General features: G+C 40.1%; 2 protein-coding genes across 3 annotated transcripts; one reads left to right on the top strand and one right to left on the bottom strand.

Annotated features, from left to right (window-relative positions):
• Positions 1–906: 906 nt before the first annotated feature.
• wdr77 (WD repeat domain 77) lies at positions 907–5,372 on the top strand. Of its 2 annotated transcripts, XM_080026150.1 has the most exons (11): positions 907–1,293; positions 1,665–1,850; positions 2,211–2,352; positions 2,510–2,559; positions 2,904–2,974; positions 3,126–3,183; positions 3,331–3,402; positions 3,493–3,601; positions 3,697–3,765; positions 3,853–4,009; positions 4,175–5,372. In XM_080026150.1, the coding sequence occupies exons 1-10, from the start codon at positions 1,185–1,187 to the stop codon at positions 3,998–4,000; spliced, it is 1,014 nt and encodes a 337-aa protein (XP_079882276.1). In that variant the 5' UTR covers positions 907–1,184; the 3' UTR covers positions 4,001–4,009; positions 4,175–5,372. The 2 variants fall into 2 exon arrangements, with proteins under 2 accessions (XP_079882276.1, XP_079882275.1); XM_080026149.1 differs by having other exon boundaries at positions 3,853–5,372.
• Positions 5,373–5,509: 137 nt separating this feature from the next.
• LOC307249434 (uncharacterized protein) lies at positions 5,510–14,116 on the bottom strand. Its single transcript, XM_080026148.1, has 5 exons — positions 13,877–14,116; positions 11,533–11,621; positions 9,133–9,223; positions 6,525–8,493; positions 5,510–6,419 (listed from the first exon to the last, which is right to left on the bottom strand). Exons 1-5 carry the CDS (start codon positions 13,953–13,955, stop codon positions 6,320–6,322), a joined length of 2,328 nt encoding a protein of 775 aa, XP_079882274.1. The 5' UTR covers positions 13,956–14,116; the 3' UTR covers positions 5,510–6,319.
• Positions 14,117–14,912: the final 796 nt, after the last annotated feature.

Genomic DNA, 14,912 nt, shown 5'->3' with positions numbered 1-14,912 from the left:
AGTGTTAACATCACAATATAAACTGAGTAGAGGAGATTTGCCATATCACATCCGGGAAAATGTCTGAACTTCATTTTCTTTCCCATTAGTTTAACAGGAAGTATTGAGAGCTTAAACTGATGTGTAATTCGGTGATTCATATATCAGGTCAAGCTGGAAATATCCCTTAGAGAAGTGTTTGAAACAATGTTGATGTTGTCTGATCTGATGTTTCCATTGTTTTAAAATGTGACTAAAGTGCCCTGCTCAGGCTGAGGGAAATAAGTTACCGGAATTGGCCAAATACATTTTGTGTTAAGAGATATAGTCCTAGCTCGGTTTTAAAAGACATTGCCTTATTTCTTGGTGGAGACTAGCTTTATAGGCTAGTCGGTGGTGAGGATGCAACAAGTCAACACCAAGACAACTTAAAAAAAGACGTTTGAGACCACAACTAAAGATCACTGGCAGAAGCCTACAGAGCACATTTCTAACATGTCTTTGGATAGGACAGAGTAATGTTTTGAGTTAAGAAGGGATTTTATTTTATCCAGGCCTTTGCATATGTAGGCTACAGTAAAAAGGACGATATTTCAGGGCTCAGTAGTGTGCATGTGGCTTATCTCTGCTATTATAAAAACGAGGAAGAAAACAAGAGAGAACGCGATTCATGAAAGCATAGGGCGGTGTCAGGCTTCACAGTGTTATGTATAACACCTTGTTTGGGTCACAACATAAGCTAGGCCTATTTGTTTTGTTTGTTTTAGTTTATGTAATATCCTCACATGCACAACGTCTATGTTGGATTAAATCTTTACTTTTCAGTTTGTGAAACAGTGAAATAGCTTAATTACCGCCAGTAGGAGGCAGTGCTGCACCGTCGCGGACAACAACTGCTTTAAACACTCACAAAGAAGAAGACGAGACCCGGAGCAGGAAGTGTAGACTCGGGTCCCATGTGTTGCTGTCCAGTTCTTCATTCATTCTGCAAACGGCTATTTTAAACGAGACGGACATCATTGTGGTTTAAGGATGCGATAAACTGTCAATATTTTCCAAAAAACGTAAGACGAAACGGTGGTGTCCCTGCAAGCAAACAACAACGCTAGCTAACTGGCGTAGAAACCGCGCTAAAGTTGTTTGGGAACGAGTGTCTGCAGCCACTGAAATAAAATAGGAAAACCAAAATCAATTGCTTTATTTGAATGAAAGGTGCACTGGATACCAGCATGGTCAAGGAGAACCGGTGGAACGTACCCCCCAATGCCCCAGCGTGCATGGAGAAGCATCTCTGCGCGGCGCAGTACAGAGCAGGTGGGTAACTAACGTAACAAAGCAAGCTAGCGGAAGGTTACACACGTGCTGTAGACTACCAAACTGCTTGTATTTACCTGAATATGTTTACAATTGTGCGGCTGTATAGTTTGACCGACGTATGTATTAACCGCAAAAAATGGTAAATTAGTAACTTTGTTTATAAAGTTGTGCGCATGCCCAGTAGCCCAGCTAAGTTCTTTATTCATTTAGATCATTATCAATCAAATAGCAAGTTCGCAGCTGAAATATGAGCTTTTTTCTGTAGATTGTATGCTGGATAGATCCTTAACAATTCAGTCTTTGTCAATGCATCATTAAAATATAGGTGTTCTTAATGTTTTTCTTAATATTATTGGTTGGTTTCTTAGATGGCACACTGCTGCTCGGTGCCTCCAGCCTCACTGGCAGGAGCTGGCAGGGATCTGTTTGGATCTACAGTGACCCCTCAAAGGCCCCCAATGAAGAACTCTGCAAAGCTGGCGTGCAGACTGAGGCTGGAATCACAGATGTCAAATGGGTGTCAGAAAAGGGCATTGTTGTAGGATCAGACTCGGGTAATAATAAGCAAGAGTCCCAGCCCATACTAATGATGTTCTGGTCTCGAGCCTTACATGTTGAACTGGCTTTAGGGGGCTTTCACACTGGAACGCCTTCACTAAGGTTGAACCAAGGACTATTATTGTAATCCCCTGTATAGATTTGATGCGCTTAGGTTTGGTTCCACATTGCAATTTTACCAGCGCACAAAAGAACTTTCCATGACATACTTAAGTCCTTTGTTTATCCCCTACATGGGCTGCGTTCCCCTATTCTGGACATTGATTGGTTGGTAGATAAGTCTGATGTTTAATTTAGGCCCAGACCTAACAAGGTAGGTGTGAAAAGACCCCTCAGTATGTCTGCTTCCTGTGCAGGTGCCTTGGAGCTGTGGGAGCTGGCAGAGGACGAGCGCCTGCTTGTGAATCGTTTCACCAAAATCGAGCACGACAATATCCTCACCACAGTGAGCCCGGTTTCTGGAGGGAGCGGTGCTGTCACCGGCAGCATGGACTGTCGGTAAGACCCTGTTTTACACCGATACACATTACACACACCAGTTTCCTGAAGTGTCCCTCACCGCACAGCATACGTGTTGATTGTTTACTCGTTCAACTTTGGCATCAGGATTTTGTCAGTTTCTTTTTCACCTCTTTCTCTCTTTTCTTCACCACAGAATTAAAGTCTGGGATCTCGGCCAGGAGACGGTTGTCACTACCTACAGTGGTAAGGGATCATCATGTCAAACCTGTTCTCAGAATGTCAAGATGGAAAGAATGGGATGTTTTGATCCCTTTTACCAATCAAATCATATTCAGTGAAATATAATTTAGTTGTGACGTGTTCCACTTTTGACTTTTTAATGTTCTTATCTTCTTTACTGCTGTCCTTTTTAATTGCCAGTTCTGTGCATTTTTCACAGTATTTTCTAGTGATTTAACAGTATGATTGTATTATCATTTGTCTTATTTTAAGACATGTGGTTGCATGTAAGGAAGATGCATGTAAGAAATGCTTATTCATGAATATAGTAAAAACATAACTTAATGTCAACTTTTTCATTCCTCCAGTGCACACACAGCCAGTCAGTCATGTCGCCTGCAGTCCCACCGACGAGTCTCTCTTCATCTCCTGTGGCCAGGTAAGATATTGATCAACAGATTTTCAATGGTTGTAAACACAACCCCTAAAGTACAATAGCTGGTGGAGTTGGATTTTGGAGAAATGTGCACTTTAAAAAGGATGCTTGTCTTCATTTAAACTCAACCTGTGGATATCCTCCCTTCTCTCAGGATGGCCGTGTGCTGATGTGGGACAGGAGAAAGCCAAACAAACCAGCCTCTAGAATAGGTGAGTGCCATGTCCCAGCATGACATTACTGGAATTCATCAAACCTCAATTGTGTGACTGTTGATCCCAGAATCTCTGTCTAGGTAACACAACGGCACTACACCCTATGACGCTGTTATTCCGTTGCTTTCTTTGTTTTCGTCCCAGATGTAGTTTCCCCAAGCTGCTCCCCTACCACCGCAGCTTGGCACCCCCACCACAGAAGCACCATTGCTTTCGGTAAGGCCCGGCACCAGATTGTTAAAAGACGGGGACAGTAAATCGGTGGTCCTTGTGTTTAAAAAAAAAATCATGCTCATTGTGATTCAGGTGATGAGCTGGGCAGAGTCACTGTAAAGGATTTCCTGGGAACAGAGCCGGCCCGGGTGGAGAAATTACACAGCCGCAGAATAAATGGGCTTGCCTTCTCTACACATAGGTAATCACAAGTCCTAGCACAGCACCATTAGCACTTGTACATTGCTCCTCTTTAAAAAAATAATAATAACCCCCCCCTTCCCTCTTAAATCCCAGTGCCTCCTTGCTGGCCTCCATAAGTGATGATTGTTCCCTCGCCGTTCTGAACTCTGAATTGGGAGAAGTGTAAGTCTTTTGCACTTCATACTAAAACACCTGGTAAGTCTCTTATACCATTAAAAAAAAACACTAATTGTGTATTTTCTTCCGTAGACATAGAGATCGTCGACACCAGGACTATGTCAGAGGTGTGTCCTGGCTCCATGGCGGCTCCAACACTCTTACTACCATAGGCTGGGATCACCAAGTGCTTCACCACACGGTGGGTCCAGCCAATGGAGCTCCCGACACCTCCTCTTAGACCCAACAGGTGCTCACAGACCTTTAAAAAGCACGGTTTAAAATGGCAACTGTCCACCCCCCCCCCCCCCCCCCCCCACTTTTAAGGGGTGTCCATGCATATGTAAAAAGTTATTAAAATATGTCAGTCAGAAAATGAGGATTTCAGTGTTTCATTGTCATTTTACTACCCTAGATATGAGCACAACATTTGGACCTTTGCTCTCCCAGGCCTGATTATCACCCTACTCTACAAACGGTCTCTCTCTCAACATCTTTCATACTGTATAGCATTTCCATGTCTTATTGCACTTAAGGTAACCCATTTGTATTGCATTGTTTTACATAAAAGGTAACTTAAGGTTCTGAAAGCAACAGTGTTTTGACATTTATTTCATTTCCTGAAATCTATTGTATGCCAACACCTGCAAGACTATTATATATAGGAAGAATCTTTAGTTTGAAAATGCTGATGATGAAAATAATTGTGCATTTTTCTTATGAGTTAATGCTGAGGCCATATGCTAGTGTAAACCATTGCAACATACTGTATACTGATACACTTGTATGATTGAGGCAGACCCTACCACTAGGTTTATAGAGGTAAGTGGGTGACATGTTCATGTGTGAGAGTGGGCATCTGGCTCAGAAGTTAAAGGGATTACATGTTTGATTGACACAGTCAGTGACAGGCTACAGTGTCATTGTTATTCTGTGGTCTGTCTGATCTGTAGACTGTCCTAAAATGGCATAATCATTTTCACATGGCACCAGCACAATGTGTTGAGGCCATCATAACAAACGTCACCAAAATAATGTTTATTGTAGAAACACAATTAAAGCGGTTGAACACCAACAGTCAGGCCGGCTGCAATAATGTTTTCTTGTATTATTGTCTTTGCCAAATTTACTTTCTGAAGATCACCGGTAAATGTTATTTCACCTTTAGCTCACTTTCAGGAACATGTTTTTTTACTCTTTCAAAGTACATCTTGCCATTTACCATTTTAGTGCTGTCCTTGGAAAAAGTACTACCTTAGTCACTATAAGTGTATTGATAAAAAATCGTCCTCCAGGATCAATGTTTTTTTGGCATCATGTGTACTTTCTTGGTACTTGTGTTCTGAGTCGAATATTGCTTTACAATATATGTATTTGAGTTAAAAAGCCCAATATAATAATCAGCACTAATGGAACCTTTGTGGAAAGTATGATGAGAACCAGATGTGATTTGTCAGTTAAAAAATGTATATCCTTGATCATGTCGTCCCATATTTGATGATTCATTCAACAAAGGGTGTAAAAATTAGAATTGGTTCTGCAATGCTCCTTACCATGTCTGAGAAAATATGTTAGTTATTTTGAGCTTTTTTAGCTATATGCTGGTGCATCCCTTAACTTTGCTCTAAGGTATACTCCAACTACTCTACAGTGTAAAAGTTATTTATCATTAACAAACCAGAAAACTCATGTTAGCTGTACTTTTGTCTTTTCTTGAATAGGTCTTCTTGATACAAACACAAAAGCATAATACTGTGCGTCAAGAAATACTCAAGGACATTTATTAAATCGTGCAATTTATGCTTAGATTTTTTCTTCACTTGGGGAGTTTTTGGACGAAAATAAGTTAAGCTAAACAGCTCTGCTTAAAGAGACTTTTTAATAATTATTTTAAATAATTTGATTTTACAACATTAACATGTACATAAAACAACATTTTACAATAGATCATTTCTTTTTTCTTATACAAACTGATATATACAGCATAGTGAAATAAATGTGGCTAAATGGGTGTTTTACTGCAGTAGAATAACAATTATACAGTTGACAAAATATTTCATGGATAAATAAATATGAGAAATAATCCTGAGAGAAACATACTTTCGCACCTGTCTGAATTAACTGTTTGCTTCGTTCCAAAGGACCCACATAATGTAACATTGAAAATAACTTCATTTATGAGACTTGTAATTACAGCATGAATCAAAATAATTACATTGTACATTATATTGTATTTTACAATCAAGATACACGTTCTTTTTTAAACTTTAGACACAAACACACAAATTGCTGAATAATAGATGTATGTAATAGTAGATGCGTTTTCACTCAAGCATACACTTTGTATAACTACATATGACCTAAGCGGAAAAAAATGTATTGATAGAATTTGTTTATACTTTGAATATTAACCATGTGGAATTGAGACTGATTAAACGCTAAGTTAAAAAAGGCAGCATGCAACATATACCTTTAAACAAGAATAACAGCAGCCAAAGAAAGAAAATAATTTGTGTAACTTGTTTGTTCAAAGTGCTCTTCCCCATCTCATTCACTCATCTCATTGGGCTTCCCCTTGACTGACAAGAGTAATAGGCTGTTTGGTTCCAGGCCGTACTGTAAAGGTCATTCCATACTTGTGTTTTGACTTGTGTCCATTGCTGAAAAGACGAACACATTCATAGTTAGAAAACAAAACTGCACCCAAACACTCGCTTACTGTCACAAAATGGGGATATGTAATATTTTAGCACTGGAAGACTTACCTGGTGGGAATTTTGACCGAGGAGCTCTCCTGATATTTTCTTGCCACTTTACTCTCCACCTCCTTCATGTCCAGGGTTGCTGCCTTGTTGAACACAGGGTAAGACTTACCCTGTGGTGTGGCTTTGTGGACAACAGGGGCCTTATTGTCCTCATCAGACAAGGGGGCACCCCAGTCATCAGAAGTGGACTCTGATATGTTCACTTGGTCCATTTTGTGGTCCATTTCCATCATCTTCTTTTGTAAGATGCTTAGGAGTGTGGCCTGGCTGGCTGACATATTGGAAGGTGGCTGGTTAGGGGCCATCTTGGGCAGTGTCTGTACTTTCGGCTTTGGTTTGACATCAAAGTCAGGAGGTGGGAGTTTTGGAGCGGCTGGGAGTTTAATTTTTGGTGGTGGAGGAGGAGGAGATGGAGTTAGAGGGGGCACTGGAGCTAGGGGGAGACGGGGCGGACTTGGTGTTGGTGCCTTTTTCATGGGAGGGTCAGGTGGCGGCATTGAAGGAGGAGGCTCCATAATCTCGTCTAAATCATCAAACTCTGGTGGCGGAGGGAGAAATGGTATGCTTAACTCACTTTTATTATTGTCATGCTGTGTCAATAGAGATTTTAAGGGGGTCGGCTCCGCATATTGCTCCTTGGAAACCCGATTGGTCGAACTAGCGGATGCCGCCATCCTACTGAGAACTGAACTGGTAGATGGCTTCTGATCCTTCACCAGTACAGGACTGCTGGATTTTTCTGGAGTCTGAATTGTTTGCGTATGTTCCAAATGACTGAAAGACCTTGGACTCTCCTGTATTCTTTCTTGAGATGGTAGAGGAGAGGGAGCGCTGGACCTTGGGGTGACAATAAAGGAATTGGGACTTGAGTCACTCGGGTGAATGCTTGCACTAGGCTGCTCATTCTTCTTGGCACTGTTTTCCCGCGATAGAGTGTGGGTTGATCTGTATCTATCCCTTTCTTTAGCCGCCATCAAAAGAGCCAGCGGTGAAGCTACGTGTCCAGTCCCGTTGGTTTCATTACTTTTCAGGTTGCGTAGTTTACGGTCCAGTAATGGACTGAAACTTTGACTTTGACTTTGACTTGGAGATCCTTCCAGTTTGTCCTTGTTGGGCAATGTACTTTTCGTTTTCTGAAACTGTGGAGAAGTCTGACGTTGAATCCGGAGAGGTTTGTCTATTGGTGGTGCTGGAACTGTTTTAGCCTCCTTGATTGGCTCAGGCAGGAGTGTGTGAGAGGGTTGGGTAATCTGTAAGTGTTCCTTCGGCTCCTGTACACTTTTGGAAACTGGTTCAGATGGTGTAGCCACTTTAGGGGCTATTGCATCCACCTGGACAGGCACTGGGGCAGATTTGACGGACACAGAATCTTGCAGGAGTAACGTCTGCTTGGGTCTTGTGTCGAGATCCTCTTGCCTTTTGAGAATTGAGGTCTTAGGAACATCGTACATCTTTGCTGTGTTCTGGGGATTGAATGTGGACAGTGTTGGTGTCTGCGCGGGGGGAGGTGGTGCAGAAAACTCTGGTGGGAAGTCAAGGTTTGAGATAGAAGACAGTCTAATTGGTTTTGGAGGTGGTGTCTTATGTAGCCTTTCAGAAGGGGGCTGTGGTGGGGAAAATGTGGGGTGCTCAGGAACTTTGGCAGGTGGTTGACTAGAAATGGGCACCGATGAATGATTAGAGGAAGTAGGTGGAGGCTTTGGTGGAGCCATTGGTGGTGGTTTTAAGATGGTTAAGTCTTCCTCTTCCATGTAAGGTGCAGCAAAAGGCATTTTTGTTTCAGACATGGAAGTTGGCTGAAGGTCTGCAAGGTCTAGACTGTTCAGGTCTCCCATGAAGTCTGGAGGAGGGATAAAGGCCAGAGGAGGGGGTGGAGGTGCCGAAGAGGGAGGAGGAGGAACAAATAGATCCTCCTCCACAAAGTTAGGTAGAGATTGAACAGATCCATTGAACAAATGATTTCCAGCGACTATGGGGGGGGGAAAGAAGAAACAGAATCACTTCAAAGTTGTGTGCTCTTTTATATATAAATGTGCATGTGTTTCTGTCCTATGTTTCAAGCACTTAAATACTGTAAAACCATTCAGAACCACATGAGAAGTGTTAGGTATGGTAAAATATTAAAAATACAATTAAATGACTAAATTTGATTCTGGACAAGATGCGGTGCTTTCATTCTAGCAACAATCAGCAAAGCAAATATCTTAAAAAGGAGAAATAGTTAAGTAGATTTTAAATAAATTACAATTTACTGTCAAATAAGTTCTCTATTTTAAAGTCTAATGACCCAGTAACGTGCTAATCTTACATAGATTTGGAAAATAATGATATCCACTGCTTTCTGCAAACACTCCCATTCGGAAAATTTGCTTGCAATGTGGTATGGCTGTTTGGACTCTTTCAAGAGGGTTATTGAGCAATTGCCTGGAAAAACATTAACTGCTCTGCATTTTTAACCCTTTATTGAGACATTCTAATCGCGCTGATCCATCAAGTCTAAGTAAAAGCAACACAATTGACATGGGTCCTTCAGAGTGTAAATTATGACTTTCTAGCATTTGCATAGTAAGTATTTGCAAGTACATATTTGAGGTGGGTAGATTCTCACCTGAACCATTGATCTTTGGACCATTGCCAGGGGGGAGGAGGGGAACCTTTGGTGTTGGGACGGCAAACCCTTGAAAACTTTCATATGAGGCCTGTGAGGGGGAAAAAACAATCAAACTGTTGATGTTTCGACACAAGAAACGAAGCATGGTTCAAGAACATTGGTAAACATGAGTTAAACTCTAAACTTTTTTTACTGTCTGACAAGTATTCACTCTTAGAGTGAACAAACCAGTTCTCAGCAAATAATGTTCCTGGAAAACGGATTAGCAAGTCCAATACTTGTCACATTATTTCCATCAATAATACAAAAGTTGCTGCCAAACAATTGAATTATCTCTCAGGTCTTGGTATTATGAGGAACCATACGGTATGGCAGCTTACATATAGGTTATTGGCAAATCATTTGAGATAAAGTATGTAAGAAAAAATGTTTTTATAAAACAAAGTACAGTGAATATGATAAAGTGTGTTTACACTTCTTTGCCATGACTAAACTGGAGGTGGAGATTTCTAAAGGAAAATGTTAGTTACATCACACTTACACATACTTCATTGATGAGGTGGACTTGGTGAATCAGAGGAAACACCTATTAATGAACGCATTGTCTAGTGTTAAATGTTGGCCTGGCAGTGAGTGTGTGTGTGTGTGTGTGTGTGTGTGTGTGTGTTTGTTTGAGAGAAAAGATACAAGAGATTTGCTGGTCTCTTCATGACCCAAACAGACTTTGTTGACACAATACAAGTCCAGAGAGTTATGCCCTTCAAAAGCATAGAAAAGCATTCCAGGAACACAAAACCTGTTTTTACTGCTGTTTGTAATTTTGCTGAAGACTCGATGACGTATCTTCTAATGCAGCAAAGCTCAAACCGTTTGAATTTATTTTTACTTATTTTTTTCTTAATAAGTTCCCTGACATAAAATAAAACCAACCTTGTGGGTGTTTCAGGTAACTTCATGAAATGAAATGTATTTGGAATTAAAGTAGTTAATAATAATCACAGGACACTTTGTGTAAAGGTATGAACACAGCACCGCAGGCTTAGGGCGTGTCGTTAACTGGTGTATGATCCAGTTTCATTCGATCTGTTTTTTCCCTGCGCCACTGTGACTCACATTTGTCCCCGTAGTGAGAGATGTCCTGCCCGTATGCTGCTGGGTGTGCCACATCAGACGCATGCCACAGACGCATTTTAGAGAACACTCCCAAACACTGAGGTGTGTGAACCAGTGCAGAGATTAGATTTTTTATTTATATCTGCGCCATGACAATTTAATGGAAGGCCTGACAGTCACACTGTCTGCTAATGTGGCGCTACGACGAAAGGTCAGTCTCCCCAACCCTTGCATATTAGCACTCAAACAATATGTCAATAACCTGGGGTAATTTACAATTACATCGCACGAGTGGAAGCATTATTGGGATCTTTGACTAAAATAAAAAATGCGGCAGAATTTCCCCCATGGGTATTATATATGGAACTACTTATGTTGACTTCAAGTAACTCAGAATTGTAATAGTAGTATCAATGCACTGCCACCAAGTGTGGCTGTTTCTATTGCCTGCATACATGACTGACTTTGTATTTTAATTTGCTATTTGCAGTCATTTTTTCATTCAACATTTCCAGTTAAAAACTTAAAACCCCTCTTAACACAATCAATGTACATAACATTATTTATTTTGTAAAATAAAGTACATGTTTTGAAAAATGAATTTGAAAAATTAGCTTTTGTCCTACACTATGATGTGTGATACAGCTGGATAATGATACCATCTCTACAAGGGGCATGTTGTGATAATATAGCATTGTGCAATTGCCACATCTTTCACAGCCACATTGCTAATCATTCCAGGAAAAAAAGTGAACAACGTTGATCAACAGACACTTGCTAACATGCCTTATCCAAAATTGGATGTTAGAAAGCTACCTGCAGAGTTACTGTTTCACTGTTGTTGTTTACAGCAGCAGGGCACGGAGTTTTGTTTACAAACATATTAAGTCTTACCTTTGGTTCCAGGTGCCTAATGATTATTTTGTTTTGATTTATTATGATGAAATAATTATTCAATACTAAGAAATACATGAAGAGTAAATATGTTTTGTAAACTTTAACTGCAGGTTCAGCCAATGTAAACAAATCCCTCCCCTCTGAAACTGCATAGTGCACCTTTAAGCAGACCAAGATTTTAGAAATACTCAACTGTCTCCTATATGTTAACTTTTATCTGTGTACCTCTTCCGATACAGAGTTGAAGTAATCCTTCGACTGTAGATAAACAACAGGGCGAGGCTCTTCATAAATGTATATCTTATTTTCTAACATTGGTAAAAGAGTCATAAATGTAAAAAGAAACTACGGTGTGTGTGCACAATGAAGCTTGAAAGAGCTACTCACTGTGTGATGGTTGACGGTGGGTCTTGCCCGCACACTGGCAGTTCCTGACTCAGGGATGGCTGCCGAATTCAGCACCAGCTCAACATTGTCTGAGGAAATAAAAAAGTAAAAAGCTTTAAATTCCCTGGCCAGTCCTGTGTTAACAACAAAGTTTCAGGAAATTTTCCCAGCCACTGAATTTCTGCTAAAAACTATGTGAATAATTTGAGCTGGTACTTTTCATTTTAAGAGAATTGAAACAAAACTGATGTTGGGTTGTCTGCAACATTTTAAAGTATATAATAATTTTTTATCAAAATCTTTTAGATTAAAAAAAATGCCAAAAGGCCTTTGAGCTAATTTCAACATCCAAAACTGCATAACTGTGTCCAAGTGTCCGTTGTACGTCTTTACGGTTGAGATAAGTACAGAGTGGTCGTTGTAGAGGTAATGAGATCTTTGTCACTCTACCTAATGAAATTGTTTGTGATGACATGTGCTGTTAGAGTTAGCTTTGTGGTTGACAACTAAATAGTTATGGGTGGCTGATCACCATGACTGTAATCTTTGTTTAAATGTCGCCATTGTTTTGGAAGTGAAAGCTTAGGTATGTTGGTAACAACGCTGGTGGCATGAGAAACGATAATGTTTATCCGTATCTCCAAATAGCAATAGTGTATTTGTTGAGAAGGTTGGCGAATTGATTTCAGGAGTTCTCAGAACATTTCTTGGGATCAATTCAGATTAAATTAGTTCAATTTAATATATTTTCACTCTTGCATCACATGTCAGGAACATATGAATGTATTTAACGTTCATTCAGTTCGAATCAGTAGGATCCTAGACATAGGCCAAAAGGGGGAAATGTTAGTTGAAAGAGCACTGATTCAACGACTAGTAGCTAAACGTATCCTCATCCAACTAAAGATGTAGAAGCATTTAAAACATACAAACACCAAAACATTCTGCTAAACCAACTGATTATATCAGAGGTCGTCAGGGTTAACTTGAGAAAAGAAATGAAGAATTTGTACATTCCTTTGCTGTTCATTCCCATGTCAGTCTTCTTGTCTGTCCAATAACTGACTGATGACATGAGACACTTAGTTCACATGTTATGTCAGATTCTCTACTAACACTTTTCACTGGGTTTATAGGGAGCTGTGGTGTTTAACCAGTCCATTTTATTAGCTTAGCCTGCCGTGCACCTGCCTGATTTAAATAGACAAATGTTCTTTCCCATAGTAATTTTGCATACCAATTCCTTTTGTTTCCTACTCTCACCAGTCGAATGGAACCATGTCCCATGGAGTTGGAAGGTTTATCAGTAAACTGATATCAACATGTGGCAGTAGATATTGTCTGGGATTTGGCTTACTATAGTATTCTTTCTTAAGATGTATGCTCCTGTTTTCTAAAGGCTGCTTTACATTTAAGCTTTGTATTATTGTACTGTTTGAGCTGAGTTGACAGTGAATACATGGTTATTATTTCACACTTTGCTCTGACTTAACTCAAATTCAGCTCAAGCTTTCAACTGCACCTCATGGTCTTTCTCAGTTGTAATAGTGTGTCTATAAGCAGTTTAACAGTATCTTGTTATACTTTGTTCCTGTACTACTAATAAGAGTTAAATTCAATATAATAATGTACTGATATCAAGGTATTAAAACAAAAGTCATGTGATTTTCGATGGTGTCAGTTTCATGCAGTCCAGCTGTCAGATTGTCATTTTTTTTCAGGATCTTTCCCCTATAATAATTCTAGGTGATACCGCAATCAACACAGGATACCATTTGTATTTTTTTTCTCAAACTGTGTCAGAATATACAATTCAGTCAAAAAAGCAGCTGTTTAGACATATTTTCCAATTACAGAGTAAGGGATCTTTGAGAAATTCAGTAGCCTACCGCTTATTTCCGAAAATAAGAATACAATTTAAGAAGGACAGAGCGCAGTTCAGTGTGAAGCAACATTTGCAAGTTCACCCAGATTTAGAAGACATTAAGGTTTGAGAACAGGTTTTTCATGGATCACACTCCCTTGATGGCATACGTTGTTCTTCAGGACGTGTCGTTAAAAAATAGGCCTAATGAAATGTTGATTTCTTACAGGAGTCACTTTTAACAGCATGTCAAATATTCTAGCCATATAGAGCCTTTACTCATACATAGCCTACATACATTCAGCCTGAAAGAGAGAGTGAGAGACTATACCTACGTTATAGTCTACATATAGGAGCTTCGTGGACACGTTTGACACTTGTGTCCATGTCAACACACAAGTACAAAGGTCGTGTTATTATTATTCGGTGAATAGAAATCGTTTTTCCATTACACCAGAGGCAGCCGTGAAGGCTACTCACCCATGTCCTCGATTTTGATATTGGAGCCGAAGAGGGACTGTTTCTTTCGACCCCAAAAATGCATCCCTCCCTTCTTCATAATGGATCGATCAGTGAATGTGTAGATGTATAACGGGTCGGTCTTCAAGTTTAGACGGGACTTATTGACGCATTGTGATCAACAGGTAAATCCGAGGTAAAGCAGCAGGTGAGGTTCTCTCGATTAATCTCGACAGGTGCACCACCGCGCACCAGGTAACTCTGATTCCAGCAGTTTGGAGCAAACTTTTCGGGACGGACGGAGAAAATGGAGTTACTGTAACCCCGCCTACTCCCCATTCGCTGTGACTCCCGGTTTTGATACACTCCCATAAGGTGAGGCCTGGGCTCTGCTTTCCTGCGACATTTCAGCACAACGCCTCACCTACGTGCACCTGCGTACTGAAGAAGCTGCCTTTGCCATTCATGTTTGCCTTAATGATTGCTGACTTTACTTTTTAAAAAGCTTAGATCTTCATGAAATTATTCTGTCATCATCATCACCATCATCATCAGCAGCATCATCATCATCACATAATGGACTTAAAAGCACTATGGCCTAACTGACCGGCAGAGCTTGTCACATCAGGCCATTAATACCCACCATAAACATGTTCAGGAACAGTTACATTTCACAACACCCAGGTAAAAAGCCAAATGGGCGTGTATGGGTCACCCATTGTTTTGGATTTCAACAAGGAAATAAGACATGATGGGAAATAAGATCATAACATTTATTACACTTTGTTTCTATTGCACCTTATATAGGCCGAATTATAAATCAATCCAGGCAGACAACAAAGTGACTAGAGCCATATTTTCTTAAATTGTGTAAATACACCTTTAATGCAATCAGGAAGCCTATTCTCACTTTAAGATTTCCAACTTCTACTCCACCACAATCCAGAGACAAATTATCGTATTGTATGTAATTTTACTCTTGTTTATCAGACATCTATACTTTGAAGATTGGGATTCATATAATCAATACCACAATAACTGTGTAGCTACATGTTAA

Source organism: Ammodytes marinus (genome assembly GCF_949987685.1).
Source record: "Ammodytes marinus genome assembly, chromosome: 4".
In the NCBI taxonomy this organism is placed as follows: Eukaryota; Metazoa; Chordata; class Actinopteri; order Uranoscopiformes; family Ammodytidae; genus Ammodytes; species Ammodytes marinus.
The sequence above is the reverse complement of the archived record's forward strand: the minus strand, read 5'-3'. Positions and strand labels throughout refer to the sequence as shown.

Excerpts from the sequence above, each read along its gene's own strand:
- wdr77 (XM_080026150.1), top strand. The coding sequence starts at position 1,185 with ATGAAAGGTGCACTGGATACCAGCATGGTCAAGGAGAACCGGTGGAAC. Across the intron at positions 2,353-2,509 it reads ACCGGCAGCATGGACTGTCG|AATTAAAGTCTGGGATCTCG; the intron begins GTAAGACCCTGT and ends TCTTCACCACAG. Across the intron at positions 3,184-3,330 it reads CAAACCAGCCTCTAGAATAG|ATGTAGTTTCCCCAAGCTGC; the intron begins GTGAGTGCCATG and ends TTTTCGTCCCAG.
- LOC307249434 (XM_080026148.1), bottom strand. The coding sequence starts at position 13,955 with ATGAAGAAGGGAGGGATGCATTTTTGGGGTCGAAAGAAACAGTCCCTC. Across the intron at positions 11,622-13,876 it reads TATCAAAATCGAGGACATGG|ACAATGTTGAGCTGGTGCTG; the intron begins GTGAGTAGCCTT and ends TTATTTCCTCAG. Across the intron at positions 9,224-11,532 it reads CCACCGTCAACCATCACACA|GCCTCATATGAAAGTTTTCA; the intron begins GTGAGTAGCTCT and ends TCCCCCTCACAG.